General features: G+C 39.4%; 1 protein-coding gene across 2 annotated transcripts in view; it reads right to left on the bottom strand.

Moving 5' to 3' along the window:
- THADA (THADA armadillo repeat containing) overlaps positions 1-18,369 on the bottom strand; it is a 352,983-nt gene that overhangs the window by 302,444 nt on the left and 32,170 nt on the right. Inside the window, exons 17-21 of one of the 2 annotated variants that reach the window (XM_088841512.1) lie at positions 13,578-13,725; positions 10,052-10,265; positions 5,470-5,605; positions 5,076-5,212; positions 776-934 (exon numbers count right to left, since the gene is read on the bottom strand). In XM_088841512.1, coding sequence (XP_088697638.1) covers positions 776-934; positions 5,076-5,212; positions 5,470-5,605; positions 10,052-10,265; positions 13,578-13,725 — 794 coding nt within the window. Of the gene's footprint in view, positions 1-775; positions 935-5,075; positions 5,213-5,469; positions 5,606-10,051; positions 10,266-13,577; positions 13,730-18,369 lie in introns of both variants that reach the window. The other variant, XM_055399202.2, reaches the window with a different exon arrangement.

Here is an 18,369-nt window from a genome sequence, read left to right as displayed (position 1 = left end):
CTAAACTCAAAGGAATATATGTCAATTCATACACTTAAATACATCAAATAGGTCTGAAACATATACATTAACAAGGGAAGAAGTAGGATTGGAGAGGAAATAAGGAAATGAAAAAAAACAAAATTAATTTGTTTTTAGCTCGCATTTACCTCTGTATTATTTGAAACAATCACAACAAGCATACATTTATAAAATTTAAAAAAAAAGAGAGAAATTTTTACAAGACAATATCCCCATCTAGTGGAGAATGTAGAATATGTTATAAACCAATAAGCTATATCTGCTTCTGACAACTTTTTATAGCATTAAAGAAGATTATAACTGAGACAACAAACAGTAAGAATTCAAATTCTGAAGTCCTGGTGCAAAAGAGTAGCTCACATTTTAATAAGTCACAAATCTGCTTCCTTTAAATGGCTGCCTGAGTGACTGTAAGGACGCTCACAGCACCAGACCGTACTGCTGGGAGAAGCGGACTGCTGCCCAAACCCAAGTTCACTGTGCATCACTGTTCCTACATCACCTGGCTGTCAAGAGAGGTCTCAGGACTCAAAGGCTTTTTGTTGAGGCACCTCATACGCTGGACTGGGGCAAACCAATTTCTGGTAAAAGTTTTATAAACTCATTCCCCAAAATAAATCATTATAAGCTCAAAAAAGACCTTATTTTCTCCACAGTCCTGCATACATCTGCAGCCCCTGATTTACTACAGGAAAAGAGCATTTTGCACATTTTGTCACTTAAATATTGACTCCAGTACTGATTTTATATATACCTTTGATTTCTGCAGAAGTATCAATATTCGGTACACTGGCACTCAAGTCCTCTAAATCAAAGCTACCACATTCTTTCAATATTTTGGCTCGACTGAAATAATCATTAGTATCTCGTGGCTGAATCTCATTCAGAATCCTGTGCAAGCGGCTTGCTGACTCTAAGGGAGAAAGACAAGATTACATAAAACCCCAGTTCCATATCAGATGCAGGTATCCCTTCAGGGTCATTTGCCCTCAAAAATGTTGTAACTTTTACCTCTTGATGATTAGCACTATAAGAAGGGACTCACAGGGTGGATAATGTAAAAATTACTTATATAAAGTCTTCATGATACTCGAATGTACTTTTAAAATACGGTGAATATTTTAAGTAGGGTGAAGATTGGACCAAAAACAGAACAGAAACTGTCCACAGACAAAAGCTGCCATCTAACATGGCTTTTCTTAGTGTTGTCTAAGAATCTTAAACACAGCACTCAAACAGATGAAAGAAGAGCAATACACTTCAATGAATTTTCTTTAAACAGGTAAGAAACCCCATCACCTACAAAAACGATCTTTTCTAGCCCAGGAATATCATTAAAAACTCCATAGCTGACTTTGAGATGCCTATGCAATATACTGCTTTCTACGTAAGATTTACAGTCCTACTATTATATTTAACTTCATTTTTATTTTGTAAGCACTCACTGGACTAGGGAATGTAAACTCCATGAATGCAAGACTTTGTTCACTGTTGAGTTGCTAATGCCTAGAACAGAAACTGCCTCATAGAGGTTCAGTAACACGGGCTGAAGGAATTTATGGATGACTAGGTAATAAAGTGCTAGCCAGGCTCACATTTTTTAAGGAAAATAACAACAGGTAACAGGAAACCAATTAACAAATCAAAAGAATGAGTATTTACTGTATACCTATTACACACACTTATATTTTAAGTATTATAGGAAATACAAAGACCCAAACTGCTCTTGTAGTGATTCAGTCAACATCTTATGTTCACTCATGGCTTCCATGAAATTTTGCCCAAAACAAATTTTGATGGCCATGAAAAAAACAGCACTGGCCCCAAAACAAACCACAGAAAGACTAAGAAAAAACAGAGGGATAACCAGAATAAAATTTTAAGAGCCCTACTCATTCATTTTTGTGGCGTTCAGGGGAGACTTATACCAAAGAATTCAGAATGCACAGTAGATAACATGGGAAAGATATAAGATAAATGGAGACAATCAGAGGAAAAAAGAAAATGCAAAATTAAGGAAAAGTCAGTGAACTATAGGCAGTTTTTAAGTTGAAGATATTTTAAAACTTTAATAACAAACAGAATTTTAGCATACTCTGAAGGCCCGATCCATAACTGGTGACAAACATTCCAAATTTCTCATCCAAAATATATTGGTACTTGCCTGATCCAAATATTAGCTATCAGACTGGATGGTCTTTATTCCTCTGCACTGCTTAAGTAGGAAAACTAAACCAAAAAGTTTTAGTATTTAGTCTATCAGCCAAAATAAATCTATAACTGTATCTTATTAATATCATAAACTGGGGCTTCTCTGGTGTATCAGCTGGTAAAGAACGTGCCTGACAATGCAGGAGATGTAAGAGACATGGGATCAATCCCTGGGTCAGGAAGATACCCTGACAAAGATTTCGAAATGGCAACCCACTCCAGTACTCTTGCCTGGGAAATCCCATGGACAGAGGCACCTGGCAGGCTATAGTCCATGGGGTTGCAAAGAGTCGGACATGACTGAGCATACACGCACACATCATAAACCATCACCAACCTGCCAGCTCATTTTCAGTAAAGAACAAAACATAACATTTGCTATGCAAGCACACGACTCTAGGTTCATTATCAGTGCAAAGTATTATATAATTCAGGGTGTGTTTATGATATACTCAGTGTATTTTTAATGTAAGCCTCTCATGTGTTCCAAAATGCACTCACCAACTTTATTTCAACATGAAATACAAATATACTTCATGATTTTCTATGTGTTCCAAAGAACACTTTGTTAGTATATATCCTGAATGGTCAACCACTTCTGGCCTGTTGTAGTATGGGTCCAGTAATCCCCTCCCTTACCCAGGTTTCAGTTATCCTTGATCAACCATGATCTGAAAATATTATATGGAAAATATCAAAAACAAAGAAATCACAAGTTTTAAACTGCATGCCGTCCTGAATAGCATGATGAAATCTCACACTGGCCCCCTCCATTCCACCTAGGATCCTCAACCATCAACATCATCTGCAAGCTGACATCCAACCATCAGCATTGTCAGGGCTTGATGATCCAGGAACACTGATACAGGTAATCCTCCTTCTGATATACCACCAGGGGGTCAATAGTGATAGCCTAACAAACAGTGAGTCACAATGCATATGCCGTTCATCTCACTTCACCTCATCACACAGGCATTTTGTCATCTCGCATTATCATAAGAAAAAGAGGTGAGCTCAGTACAGTAAGATTTTGAGAGAAAAAGAGACCACGTCCACCTAACTTTTACTACAGCATACTGCTATAATTGTTCTATATTATTATTGATTTGGGGTTTCCCTGGTGGCTCAGGTGGTAAAGAATCTGCCTGCAGTGCAGGAGACCTGGGTTCGATCCGTGAGTCGGGAAGATCCCCAAGGAAAAGGAGTGGCAACTCACTCCAGTATTCTTTCTGGGAAATGCCACGGTCAGCAGAGCCTAGCGGCCTGCAGGCCATGGGGTTGCAGAGTTGAACACAACTGAGTGACTAACGCTTACTATTACTGGTTATCATTGTTAACCTCTTGCTGCTGCTACTGCTAAGTCACTTCAGTCGTGTCCGACTCTGTGTGACCCCATAGATGGAAGCCCACCAGGCTCCCCTGTCCCTGGGATTCTCCAGGCAAGAACACTGGAGTGGGTTGCCATTTCCTTCTCCAATGTGTGGAAGTGAAAAGTGAAAGTGAAGTCGCTCAGTCGCGTCTGACCCCTAGCGACCCCATGGACTGCAGCCCACCAGGCTCCTCCATCCATGGGGTTTTCCAGGCAAGAGTACTGCAGTAGCTTGCCATTGCGTGTTAACCTCTTACTGTGCCTAATTTATAAGTTAAATTTTATAAGTATGTATATTTAGGAAAAAACATGTTATCATAAGTTTGGGTACTATCTGCACTGCCAGGCATCCACTGGGGGTCTTGGAACCTCTATCCCTTAGATAAGAGGGGCCTGCTGTATCCATATGCCACTAGGACACTAGGACATCGCAGGCACTGAATTCAGTTCCTATACTTGCAGCAATTGTTCATTCATTGATTTCTTCATTATGACAACTATTCACTGGATATCTACTTCTACCAGGCACTGTGCCAAGTGCGAGGGAGGAAATCATAGACAAAACCCCCTGTTAAACTGCAACAAGTCCAACGAAGGAGAAATCTATGGGAAGGGGAGAGTGCTAAGAGATAAGACTGGCAAGGCAGCAGGAGTGAAATTATTATAGAACCTAGCCACTAACATGTTTTAAATAAAAAGGAAGGGGGATGGGCAGAGCACAAGGGTTAAGGAAAGATAATGTGTAACATGATAAATGCTATGACTAGAAAAGGTTACTTTGGATGCAGTAAAAAGGAAATGGAAGGAGATGAGAGTAGATGTGGGGAAACAAGAGAGGATAAAAGCAGTAAGGTAAGAAGATGCGGATAAAAGAAGAGATGTGAAAGATATGGAAGGGACACCGCTGAAAGAACGTGGAGATAGACCAGATCCAGGGAGTCAAGGGGAGACGTCAGGCAGCCCCAGCTCCTCACTTGCACAGACAGGTCTCTGGTAGAACAGTTTGCAAAGATAAAAGAGTGGAGGGAAAGAAAGATGAAATTTCATGAGTTCAATTCTGGACATTCTGAGCATCTCTTCCAATTTTTTTTTATTTTATTTAAATGGTCTTTGTGTCCAGTGGTCTTTGCCTATCCCAGATTCCTAACAGGCTGCCTTCTCTGACTGAACCCCATCAACTGCTCTCTTAATTTATATGGCCTGCTTCCCCAGTCCAACCACAATACAAACCTGGTAGGCTGTATTCTGAAATGACAATATTATAAAATCCAATTTACCCCAGAGAAGGAAGCACCTTGCTGACCACCTGACTATTTATTTACCTAGGTTATTTTTTATAGTTAAAAAATATTACCCAATAGGCAGAAATATCACCAGTCATAATAATAATGTCTTTGTCCCCTATTCAACCTATCTCTCTGAAGAAATGAGTAAGGGAAAAACACAGTAATTCTAGCTTTTTCCGTTTACTGACCTGCATCAGTGTCATTGGGGATGAGGCCTTCTGGGGAGGAGCTCTGAATGACTGGAGACACCACGGCCGAGAGCCTATAGGAGGTCACAAGGAGCTTCTCCACCACGGGTCTCCACTCGCTCACCAACTGCAGGTGGCTGCAGCAAGGATGTTAGAGGAATTTACACAAGAAGCCAAAACCACATTTTCAAGATGGAAACAGATAAAAGGGATCAACGGAATTTGGGTTTCAAAATCATGCCATCTATGAAATATGTAAGACATAAAAGTATATGTATATATGTTTTCATTTTTAATTATCTTTAAGGCAATATGTTGCTTTCCCAAGACACTTTCCAGTAGGAGTTTAAAGCTCAGAAGTGAGTATTCAGGAGAGGATGGGGGATATACTTACTTCAGAGGCAGCTTCCGCAAAGCTCCTGTTATACAGTGGACCCGCCCATACATTGGAAATGACGCTGCTGCCTGAAGCAGAGAATTTTCAGCCCGAGATACTTCTTCCTCAAGATTTTCCAACAAGCATTTGATAACTAGAAAATGCAAAAAAAAAAAAAACACCAAAATAACACCAGTTTAAAAACACATTTACAAATTTGTGCACAGCAGAACGGTTCCCACAAAGAAACCCAACTTAACTGAATTTTATACTAGAGGTTTCTGAATGAAAAAAGAGATTATTCAAGCTTATCCAGCCTGTTCTCCATTTCCAGTTGAAGCAGAACCGTGCCTCTGCCCTGACTTCCTGGATCCACTTACAGCATTCATTCTGGATCATTCCTCCTAGACATCCTCTGTCTGGGTTAGCAAACCCCAGGCCCATATGCCATGTGCTACTTGGACAGATTTTTTAAAATAACGGCTTTATTGAGATATGACTCACACACCATACAATTTATACATTCAAAGTGTACAAGTAGATGGTTTTTAGGATATTCACAGCTATGTGCAAAAACCACCACCACCACCACAGTGGGTTCTGGAACATTTTAATCTGCCCCCCTCAGAAAAGCTTTACCCATTGCCAGACACTCCCTTCCCTGTACCTCTCACCTCCCCCAGCCCTAGGCCATCACTTGCCTGTTTTCTGCCTACTCTGGACACAACCACATAAATCTAACCATACAATATGTGGCTTCTTTCAAAGTTCATCCATGTTATAGCATGTATATTTCATTACTTTAAAACAGCTGAATAACAATCCATTGTATGGATAAACCACATTTTATCTATCCGTTTATCGGATGACAGACACGTGAGTTATTTCCACTTTTTGGCTATTATGAATTATGCTGCTATGAACATTCATGCACAATTTTTGTCCGGACACAGTTTTTATTTTTCTTCACTAAATGCCCATAATGGACTGAATGTCTGTGTCTCCTTGCCCATGCCCCAAATTCATGCTGAAACCCTCACCCTCATTGCAATGGTATTCAGAGGTAGAATCTTTAGGAAGTAATCAAGTTTAGCGAGGGTCATGACAGTAGTGTTCTTATAACAGGAGGAGGAGAGCCCAGAGCTTGCTCTCTCCTCCATGAGAGAACAGACTGAGAAGACTGCTATCTACAAATCAGGAGGAGGGTTCTCACAAGGAACCAACACTTTTGACCCTGTAATCTTGATCTTCCCAGCCGCCAGAACTGTGAGAAATAAATGCTTGGTGTTTAAGTTATCCGCTCATGGTATCTTGTTAAAGCACCCTGAGCTGACTAAGACAATGTCTAAGAGAGGAACTGTAGAGTCATATGGTAATTCTGTGTTTAGCCTTTCGAGAAACTAGACATCTTTTTCAAAGGGGCCAGACCATTTTACATGCCCATCAACAGTCTGTTGGAGAGATCCAATTTTTCTGAATCCTCATCAACACTAGTTATCACCTACACTATTTTTTAATTATAGCCATCTTACTGAGTGTGCAGTACTTCCCAATTGTGATTTTGATTTGCATTTCCCTAACAGCTAACCACAGAGAAGGCAATGGCAAGCCACTCCAGTACTCTTGCCTAGAAAATCCCATGGATGGAGGAGCCTGGTAGGCTGCAGTCTGTGGGGTCGCTAAGGGTCAGACACGACTGACTGACCTCACTTTCACTTTTCACTTTCACACACTGGAGAAGGAAATGGCAACCCACTCCAGTGTTCTTGCCTGGAGAATCCCAGGGACAGGGGAGCCTGGTGGGGTCTATGGGGTCACACAGAGTCAGACACGACTGAAGTGACTTAGCAGCAGCAGCAGCAGCAACAGCTAACCAAGGTCCATTTAGTCAAGGCTATGGTTTTTCCCGTGGTCGTGTATGGATGTGAGAGTTGGACTGTGAAGAAAGCTGATCGCCCAAGAATTGATGCTTTTGAACTGTGGTGCTGGAGAAGACTCTTGAGAGTCCCTTGGACTGCAAGGAGATCCAACCAGTCCATTCTAAAGGAGATCAATCCTGGGTGTTCATTGGAAGGACTGATGCTAAAGCTGAAACTCCAATACTTTGGTCACCTCATGCGACGAGTTGACTCACTGGAAAAGAGTCTGATGCTAGGAGGGATTGGGGTTGGGAGGAGACGGGGACAACAGAGAATGAGATGGCTGGATGGCATCACCGACTCGATGGACATGAGTTTGAGTGAACTCCGGGAGTTGGTGGTGGACAGGGAGACCTGGCGTGCTGTGATTCATGGGGTCACAAAAAGTCGGACACAACTGAGCGACTGAACCGAACTGAACTGAACAGCTAAAGATGCTAAGCATCTTTTCATCCGCTTATTATTTAATTCATGTTTTTTGAGGAATATCTATTCAGATTCTATGTTTTTTAATTTGGTTATATCCTTTTCTTAGAGAGTTGTAAAATTTCCTTATATATTCTAGATTCAAGGCCCTTAACAGATAAAATTATTTGCTAATATTTTTCCCACTCTACAGGTTGTCTTCTCACTTTCTTGTTGGCATCCTTGATACACAAAAGTTTCAAATTTGTGTGTCAAAGTTTCAAAGTCCAATTTATCTACTTTACTCAAGATCACAAAGATTTACACCTAGGTTTTATTCTAAGAGTTTTACTGTTTAACTCTCACATGTAGCTCTTCGATCCATTTTAAGCTAATTTTTGTATATAGTATGAGGTACTGGGTCAAATTTTGTTCTTCTGCATGTGGACATCCAGTTATCTAGCAGAGTGTAAGTCTCCCCTCACCATTCAGGAGAGAGTCATATTTTAAATTTCAGAATTGTGTATAACCAGTAAATTATTCATATTTAGAAAATATAAAGAACTCCCAAAAATCATTTGGGAAAAGACAAACCACCCCACATAAAACTGAACAAATGACATGAAAATGCATTTCATAGCAGGGGTAGAAGTGAATGGCTTATAAACATGTAAAAAGATGCTCAATTACATTAGTAATCAGGAAAATGCAAGATGAAACCATATGAGACACCATTTGATATTCTGCAAATTTTTAAAATCTGACAATAGCAAGTTATAGTGATGCACTACAATTCTCATAATTTATTCGTGGGTGGGAGTGTAAATTGAAAATCTATTTGACATCACCTAGTAAAGTTGAAGATGCATATACTTTATGACTAGGCTATTCTACTTTTCTGTTTATCATAAACTCTTAGACATATGCATTACAAGTTATATCTAATAACATAACAAGAATAACAAGAATGTTCACATTGGCATTACTTATACAGAAAAAAGAAGTACATCAATAGGAGAATGCATTAATACATTGTAGTAAATTTGTATAATACATATAGTACTACTTGTATAAAATTTATAATCATGTATTAATAAAAGAAAAAATATATTATTAATACATGATTATACATATATACTTTTTATGTTTGAAATATTTTATGAAATTTTAAAATGTCTTGAATTTAAAAGCCTCTACATGAAGCATGAACTCCCTAGTTCACCCCAGTTGCAGACCTCATCTTATCATCTTATCAGGGTCTCCTCTGGAACCCAGCCCTGAAATAATTAGAGTTGGGCACATGTCACCTTCCATGGCACTGTCATCTCTCTGTCCCAAGCTCCATGGCTATATCTCCACCAGAACTATCCATGGCTCCTAATTTTCTCCCATTATTATTCTCTTTTTCATGGCTTTTTCCACCATCTTAGAACAATGTTCACCTTTCTTTCTAGATCTGATCTCTGTTTTATTTAATAAAAATTCCTGTATTTATTTCTAGTACAATTCCAAAATGAAGACTTACTAGGATAAAATTAAGTATACGAACCTCAAACAAATATTTGTTTAAAATCATTAGGTCTAAAGATCTAAAACAACTCAGATCCTAGTTTTGGAACTGGCTATATGGGAAGAGTAAAAGGGAAGAGTGTGTTAGCCAGTTAAAACATAAACCCCAACAGACAGAGGAACTTTGCTCTACATAAAATTAACAAAGATGATCTGGCTTTGTGAAGTGAAAGTCACTTAGTCATATCCGACTCTTTGCAGCTCCATAGACTATACAGTCCATGGAATTCTCCAGGCCAGAATACTGGAGTGGGTAGCCTTTCCCTTCTCCAGGGGATCTTCCCAACCCAGGGATCAAACCGAGGTCTCCCTCATTGCAGGCGGATTCTTTACCAACTGAGCCACAAGGGAAGCCTGATCTTGCTATAGTCATAGCAAAATTTCTGCAGAGAAAAAAGTACATTTTTGGTAAACAAAACAAGGTCTTATTTAAATAAAAGCTCTAGTAATGTATATTTTCATATGTACTTATTTAACATGAATCCTCTGTTTAGAAATAATACAGTTGAATAAACTATTTATGTGCAAAGGAGAAATCCATGATATACTTATATGCTGGTAAACTATTAAGCTGGTAAACTCTTAAGTAAAAGAAAAAACCACAGAGTAAGTGTTTAACCATTAGATATCCTAACCATATGAACAGTGAGAGAGTTAGATACTGGTTTTGATAAGGAAAAGCAAAAGGTCATTTCCTCAATACAAACCTATTAATGTGTTACTTTCCACCACAGCAGCAGACTTATCTCCATCTCCACATGCAACCCACTGAGTTTTTAAATAAGCAGACAGTGATGACGGCAAAGCATTCTGCCAGATTAAGAAGTTCAGTAGGTAGGAAGCTGTTACACAGTCATACGGTTTGGTGCTGGTGCTAAGCTCCAGGGCTGCTTGGAATAAGCTTTGCAGTTTCACTGAACCCTAGGATAAAGCAGAGACTCAGTCACTGTCACTGAAACATTTCTTTTATTTGAAGGAAAAACACATATTTAAAGACAGAGCTTGCCACCCAACTGTAACTCAACATGAACGTTAATTCCCTGAAAATAGGCTGATGTTTTTATTAATTAAATGATTATTAATCAGTTCTAGAGATCTTCCCTGGTGGCTCAGACGGTAAAGCGACTGCCTACAATGTGGGAGACACGGGTTCAATCCCTGGGTCGGGAAGATGTCCTGGAGAAGGAAATGGCAACCCACTCCAGTATTCTTGCCTGGAAAATCTGATGGACAGAGGAGCCTGGTAGGCTACAGTCCATGGGGTCGCAAAGAGTCGGACACAACTAAGCAACTTCTCTTTAATCAGTTCTAATGATGAAGGTCTTGAAAGTAATTTCAGTTGGGAAATTCAAAAAGAAAAACCTTTTTCTTCAGCAAAAGTATACTTTTTCCTATAGAAATTCTGCTATGACCATAACCAGATCATCCTCATTATTTCTGTACAGCCCAAAGTTCGTTTATATGCAAGGTTTACTTTACTGGGCGTCAACCTCCTGCCCTTCTTCCCAGCTGATTCCTATAGAGCTAGTTCAATGGAGAAAAATACAAATACACATGAAGGCTGAGTGCCAAAGAATTGATATTTTCGAATTGTGGTGCTAGAGAAGACTCTTGAGAATCCCTTGGGCTGTAGGGAGATCAAAGCAGTCAATCCTAAAGAAAATCAACCTTGAATATTTATTGGAAGGACTGATACTGAGCTCAAGCTCCAATACTTTGAACACCTGATAGGAAGAGCCAACTCACTGGAAAAAACCCTGATGCTGAGAAAGACTGAGGGCAGGAGAAGAAGGCAGGTGGGTGACAGAGGATGAGATGGTTGGATGGCATCACTGACTCAATGGACATGAGTTTAAGCAAACTCTGGGAGATAGGGAAAGACAGGAAAGCTTAGCAGGCTACAGTTCATCGGGTCGCAAAGAGTCAGATATGACTTAGCGACTGAACAACAATGAAAATACAAACTCATCAGGCTGTTCCTGGAAAAGCTCCACACATATGTGTGAAAAGTAAAGTGATAAGATCAACCTCAGAAATTCTGCATCAGCTCCCACAGCTGTATCTCATCTAGATATCCACTCACACAGCCTGTCCTCAAGAAGACAGAACAAAGGGCAGTTCACTGTAATAACGCACGGAATGGCACGGGGCTGAGGACAGAAGACATGGATCCTAGTCCCAGCTCCACGGTTAACAAGTTGTCTGTTTCACCACACAAGGTTTTGTTGCTCAATAATATTCAATCTACTAAAATTATCTCATAACTGTTTAATAGAAGGGAAAAAATTATTATACATGTAATTTTGAATTTGATCACAGATATATCAATATTTAATAATGTCTTCAAATATCAGGTAATAGATTCAAATATAGCTTACTTTTACTTAAATTCTTTGCTGTTTCATGCTTAATTTTTTATGACCTAAAAAACTGAAAGACACTGGTCAAAAGCTCAGATCTAAACAAACATTAGAAAGAAATCAATCAAGCATCTAAATCATTTTTTGTAATTGACAGTAAGTCCCTAAACTGCCTAACTAGCCAATTAGTAAGAAACAAAATAAATAGCCTTTGGAATTTAAAACAGCACCTTTGTTCTTTCATTTCAGGAGAGTCAAAACACAACAAAAAGACCTTGGATATGGAGCTCCAAAAGAAAGAAGGGCAAGAGACTAGGTGAGTAGTAAAGTCATATATTTGAAAGATAGGCCAAAATGCAAATACACAGGTCCTTAGAGAGATTAAGCCAGCATTCAAGCAATGTTTTCAAGTTAACTATATTAAAAAGTTAATTATATGCTACATAGGTTCTACTCAAAGACTTTGAAAGTATAATGCATAATTAATATTTTAAAGTCTCAAATGCCTATTCTTAGGACCAGTTTACTAACACACAAGCCAGACCAAATATATAACCACCAGAATCCGAGAGCAAGCCATATGTCCTAAGTTTCCTGAATTCTATAGTTTGTGTCTCTATACCATGCACATGTTTATCAAAATAGTTACACAGTTCATGTGAGAACCAGGGATTTTCCCCACTCCACTCTCAAAATAGTCAAGAATGAGGCATAGTTATACATATGATACAAAGCTACAGTGTGATGAAAAGTGAGAGGCAAGGGTTGGTAGAAGGAGATAGAGATAGAGAAAGAGAAAGCATCTTCTTTAAAAACTCACAAAGTACAAAAATGAGCAGCCTAAGCATTGAAGAAGCTTCTGCTCATCAAGGCCCCTGAAAGACCACCAGGACAGGCAGACACTAGAGAGCAACTCTCAATTTGAAGCCAAATCAGAAGAGATGCCTGAGATTTTGCAATGTCCTCCAGAAGCAGCAGAAACACCTTGGGCTCTCTGACACGTGCTCCTACAGAATCCCACTGCATCTACAGGAACCTAACAGCTGGATCCCAGACTATGGCTCAGCTGCTACCCCTGAAAGCTCCCATGGCCTCTACAGAGCTCCCACAGGAGCCACAGTAAAGCTCTAGAGCCAGGCACCCCCACAGCTACTGGTGACTTCACTGCCCCAGATTAGGTCTCAAAGGTAGAGTCAAATACCTGGGCTATGGGGTCTCCTGAAGACCCATTCCCAAGCTGTGCCTTCACTCCTGAGCCCATCTTTGATTTTCACCCCAAGGCAGGACGTGCAAGGTATGAGGAAGAGCGTGGGGGCTGGGGAAGAATGCCCAGGGAGAGAACTGTTGTAAACCTCAAGTACTCTGAGTTTCAGTCTCAGTTTAGCTATTGCTTGTTGGAACATCAGAAACATGTTCTCTACCTCACTTACACACACTTCCCAGTTCACGAAGCAGAGAGATTATCTCAAAAAAAAATCAAGTTACTGTAAGTGATGTGGTTTGATCGAATATTAACAGGCGCAGGGGAAATGGGGAGACCACAGTTTACTGAAATCTATCAATAATCTTGTAGACAATAAAACCTACTGCTTCCTACACCTTCCTTTTTATCAAAACAAGTTTTTAAAAAAGCAAAGCTCACTGATCTGGATTTTCCTTCTCTTACAACATTTCCTCCTGCCCCACCACGCATCTCTACCTTCACCATCCCACCACTGGCAACTGGAGAGGCAGTGATGATAAGTGAAACGGAAGATGCAAGAAGTCAGAAGCAAAGAACCGGGATAGTCCACAGACTGCTTCATCTGCTGCTGAGAGAGAAATTTTTCATGCATACATCACATTTACACTTACAGAAGAGAAGTCCAAATACCTGAAACTGTACAAATGTTTTTGGTAACTTCATCAGAAGATCAAATGCTAAAATTTTCACTTCTTCAAAAGTGCCAGTTAAACATTCCATTAGGGTTTGGAAACGACCAACATCAATATCATGACTCAGCTGATACACTGTTTGGACTCTACCTAAAAATTTAAAAAAAAAAATTTTTTTAAGTGAACAGTAGGAAAAGGAAATCAACACTTTGAAGTTATTTAGCTAAATTTACAGATAATTAGTATAAAAAGAACTCACACCTTATACTTCACTCAAAATACCTTAAAAAATATTTCCAGTAATTTACAAAAATGATAAAATAATAATATTACAATTCTACAAACAGAGAAGACATATTTTTTAAATAACCATTTTTAAACATTGAAGAATAGTTCATTTACAATGTTCCGCTAGTTTCAGGTGTGCTCCAAAGTGCTTGTTACGTACATATTTGTTTTAGATTCTTTTCCATTACAGGTTATTAAAAGATATGTGCTACACAGAAGGTCCTTGTTGGTTATCTATTTGATATATAATAGTGTTTATATCGGAGAAGGCAATGGCAAGCCACTCCAATACTCTTGCCTAGAAAATCCCATGGACGGAGGAGCCTGGTAGGCTGCAGTCCATGGGGTCGCTACGAGTCAGACATGACTGAGCGACTTCACTTTCACACATTGGAGAAGGAAATGGCAACCCACTCCAGTGTTCTTGCCTGGAGAATCCCAGGGAAGGGGGAGCCTGGTGGGCTTCCGTCTATGGGGTCACACAGAGTCGGACACGACTGAAGTGACTTAGCAGCAGCAGTGTGTATATCGGAGAAGGCAATGGCAAGCCACTCCAGTACTCTCGCCTAGAAAATTCCATGGACGGAGGAGCCTGGTAGGCTGCAGTCCAAGGGGTCGCTACGAGTCAGACATGACTGAGTGACTTCACTTTCACTTTTCACTTTCACACATTGGAGAAGGAAATGGCAACCCACTCCAGTGTTCTTGCCTGGAGAATCCCAGGGACGGGGGAGCCTGGTGGGCTGCCGTCTATGGGGTCACACAGAGTCGGACATGACTGAAGTGACTTAGCAGCAGCAGCAGCAGCAGCAGCAGCAGTGTGTATATGTTAATCCCAAACTAGTAATTTACCTTCCCGCTCCCCACCCCATGAGCCCCTTTGGTAACCATAAGTTTGTTTTCTATGTCTATGAGTCTATTTCTGTTTTGTAAATAAATTCATTTGTATCATTTTTTAAGAATTCCACATGTAAGTCACATCATACATTTGTCTTTCTCTGCCTGACTTCACTTAATATGATAATGTCTAGGTCCATCCATGCTGTTGCAAATGACATTCTTTCTAATGGCTGAGTAGAATTTCAGTGTGTGTGTGTGTGTGTGTGTGTACACATCACATTTTTATTCATTCATTTGTTGACGGGCATTTAGGCTGTTTCCTTATCTTACTACTGTAAACAGTGGTGCTGTGAACATGCATGTATCTTTTTGAATTAAATTTTTCTTCTTTTCAGATATATGCCCAGGAGGAGGATTGCAGGATCCTACGGTAACTCTGTTTTTAGTTTTTTAAGGAACTTCTTACTGTTCTCTGGGCTTCCCTGGTGGCTCAGCAGTAAAGAATCTGTATGCAATGCAGGAGTGAAAGTGAAGTGAAAGTCACTCAGTCATGTCTGACTCTTTGTAACCCCATGCACTAAACATGCCTAGAATTCTCTAGGCCAGGGTACTAGAATGGGTAGCCTTTCCCTTCTCCAGGGGATCTTCCCAACCCAGGGATCGAACCGAGGTCTCCCGTATTGCAGGCAGATTCTTTACCAACTGAGCCACAAAGGAAACCCAAGAATACTGGAGTGGGTAGCTTACCCCTTCTCCAGGGGAGCTTCCTAACCCAGGAATTGAACCAGGGTCTCCTGCATTGCAGGTGGATTCTTTACCAACTGAGCTATGAGGGAAGACTATAATGCAGGCAATCCGGGTCTAATCCCTGGGTGGGGAAAATCCTCTGGAGGAGGGCATGGCAATCCACTCCAGTATTCTTGCCTGGAGAATGCCATGGACAGAGGAGCCTGGTGGGCTACAGGCCATGGAATCACAAAGAGTTGGACACGACTGAAGCAACTAAGCAGCAGCAACAGCATACTGTTCTCCATGGTGGCTGCACCAATTTACATTCCCACCAACAATATAGGAGGACTCTTTTTTTCCGTATTCTCTCCAGCATTCATTATTTGTAGACATTTTCAATGATGGACATTCTGACTGGTGAGAGGTGATACTTCATTGTAGTTTTTGGGTTTTTTGGCTGCACCACATGCCATGAGCCTGTGGAATGTTAGTTCCCCAACCAGGGATCAAACCCAGGCCTGCTGCAATGGAAGCACCGAGTCCTAACCACTGGATAGCCAGGGAATTCCCATTCATTGTAGTTTTGATTCGTGTTTCTCTAGTAATTAGCAATACCGAGCAACTTTTCATGTCAGATGGCCATCAGTAAGTCTCCTTTGAAGAAATGTCTATGTAAGTCTTCTTTCCATTTTTTTATTGTTTTTTTTTTAATACTAAGAGTATGAGCAAAAGATAAAAAATAAAGTATGAGCCATTTGTATATCTTGAAAATTAATCCTTTGTCTGTAGAATTATTTGCAGATCTTTTCTCCCAGTCTAAAGGCTATCTTTTCATTTTGTTTATGATTTCCTTTGCTTTTCAAGTTTTCAAGTTTAATTAGGTCCCATTTGTTTATTTGTTTTTATTTCCATTACTCAGGAGATGGAGCCATACAATATTGCTGCAATTTATGTCAAAGAGTGTTCTGCCTCTGTTTTCCTCTAAGAGTTCTATAATATCCAGTCTTACATTTAGCTCTTTAATCCATTTTGAGTTGATTTTTGTATATGGCATTAGAGAATGTTCTAGTTTTATATGTTTACATGTAGCTGTCCCAGCACCACTTATTAAAGAGAATGTCTTGTCTCCAACATATATTCTTGCTTCCTCTGTTGTAAATTAAAGGACTGTTAAGTGCATGGGTTTACTTCTTTTTATTCTGCTCCATTGATCTATATGTCTGTTTTTGTGACAGTACCATGTTGTTTTAATGACTAGCTCTGTAGTAGTCTGATGTCAGGGAGTGTTATTCTTCTTCCTCAAGATTGCTTTGGCTGTTTGGGGTCTTACATGTTTTCATTCAAATTTAAAATTTTTTGTTGCAGTACTGTGAAAAATGCCATTGGTAATTTGATAGGGATTACATTAAATCTGCAGGGTAGTATGGTCAGTCCAACAATATTGATCCTTCCAATCAAAGAACATGGCATATCTTTCCATCAGTTTGTAACATCTTCAGTTTTTTTCATCGTGTCTTAGACAGTTTTCAGGGTTCAGGTCTTTGGTTTACTTAGGTACGTTTATTCCCAGGTATTTCACTCCTTTTGATGCAATGCTATATGGGATTAATTCTGTAATTTCTCTTTCTGATATTTCATTATTAGTGTGTAGAAATGCAACAGATTTCTCTACATTACTTTTGTACCCAGCACGTTTACCAAATTCATTAACGAGTTCCAGTAGTTTTCAGGTAGCATCTTTAGGATTTTCTATGTATAACATCATGTCATCTGCAAATAGTGACAGTCTTAGTTCTTTTCCTACTGGGATTCCTTTTACTTCTTTTTCTTTTTCTGACTGCCATGGCTAGGACTTCCAAAACTATGTTGAATAAAAGTGGTGAGAGTGGGCATCCTTCTCTTGTTTCTGAGCTCAGAGGAAATGCTTTATGCATTTCACCACTGAGTATGATGTTAGCTGTGCATTTGTCATATGTGGCCTGTATTATGTTGAGACATGCTCCCTCTCTGCCTACTTTCTGAAGCATTTTTATTGAAAGTTTTATCATAAAAACAAAAGGGGGAGAAAAGACCTACAAAAACAAATCCAAAACAATTAATAGAATGATAAAACGAACATACATACTGATAATTACCTTCATCTAAATGCTTCAACCAAAAGACATAAATTTGCTGAATGAATACAAAAACAGAACCTGTACTTATGCTGCCTACAAAAGATTCGTACAGATCCAGAGACACATAAAGACTGAAAATGAGGGGATAGAAAAAGGTATTTCATGCAAATAGAAATCAAAAGAAAGACTGAAGAGCAATACTAGCATCAGACAAATAGGCTTTAAAATACAGAGTGTTATAAAAGACAAAGAATGACACCATATAATGATCAAAGGGTCAATTCAAGAAGGAGATTTAACAATTATAAATACATATGCACCCAATATAGGAGCACCTTGATATATGAGGCGAATGTTAACACAGAAGGAGAAACTGACAGTAACACAGCCACGGTGGAGACTTTCACATCCCACTGACATCAGCAGTGGACCATCCAGACAGAAGGTCAGTGAGGAAACACAGGCCTTAAATGATACACGAGACCAGATGTTCTTAACTGTTACTTAAAGAGCACTCTATCTAAAAGAAGCAGAATGCACATTTTTTTCAAGTGCACATGAAACATTCTCTAGGATAAATCATATACTGGACTGTAAAGCAAGGCTCGGTAAATTTAAGAAAACTGAAATTGTATCAAGCATCTTTTCTGACCACAATATTACGAGGCTAGAAATCAACTATTAGAAAAAAACTGCTAAATTCAAACACGTGGAGGCTAAACAATACAATACTAAACAACCAATGGCTCACTCAGGAAATCAAAGAGGAAATCAAAAAAGCACCTAGGGACAAATGAAAGGAAATAAATACTTTTA

This window comes from Moschus berezovskii, chromosome 11 (assembly GCF_049115385.1).
Source record: "Moschus berezovskii isolate FMDL1 chromosome 11, NW_MosBer_1.0, whole genome shotgun sequence".
Lineage (NCBI taxonomy): Eukaryota > Metazoa > Chordata > Mammalia > Artiodactyla > Moschidae > Moschus > Moschus berezovskii.
The sequence above is the reverse complement of the archived record's forward strand: the minus strand, read 5'-3'. Positions and strand labels throughout refer to the sequence as shown.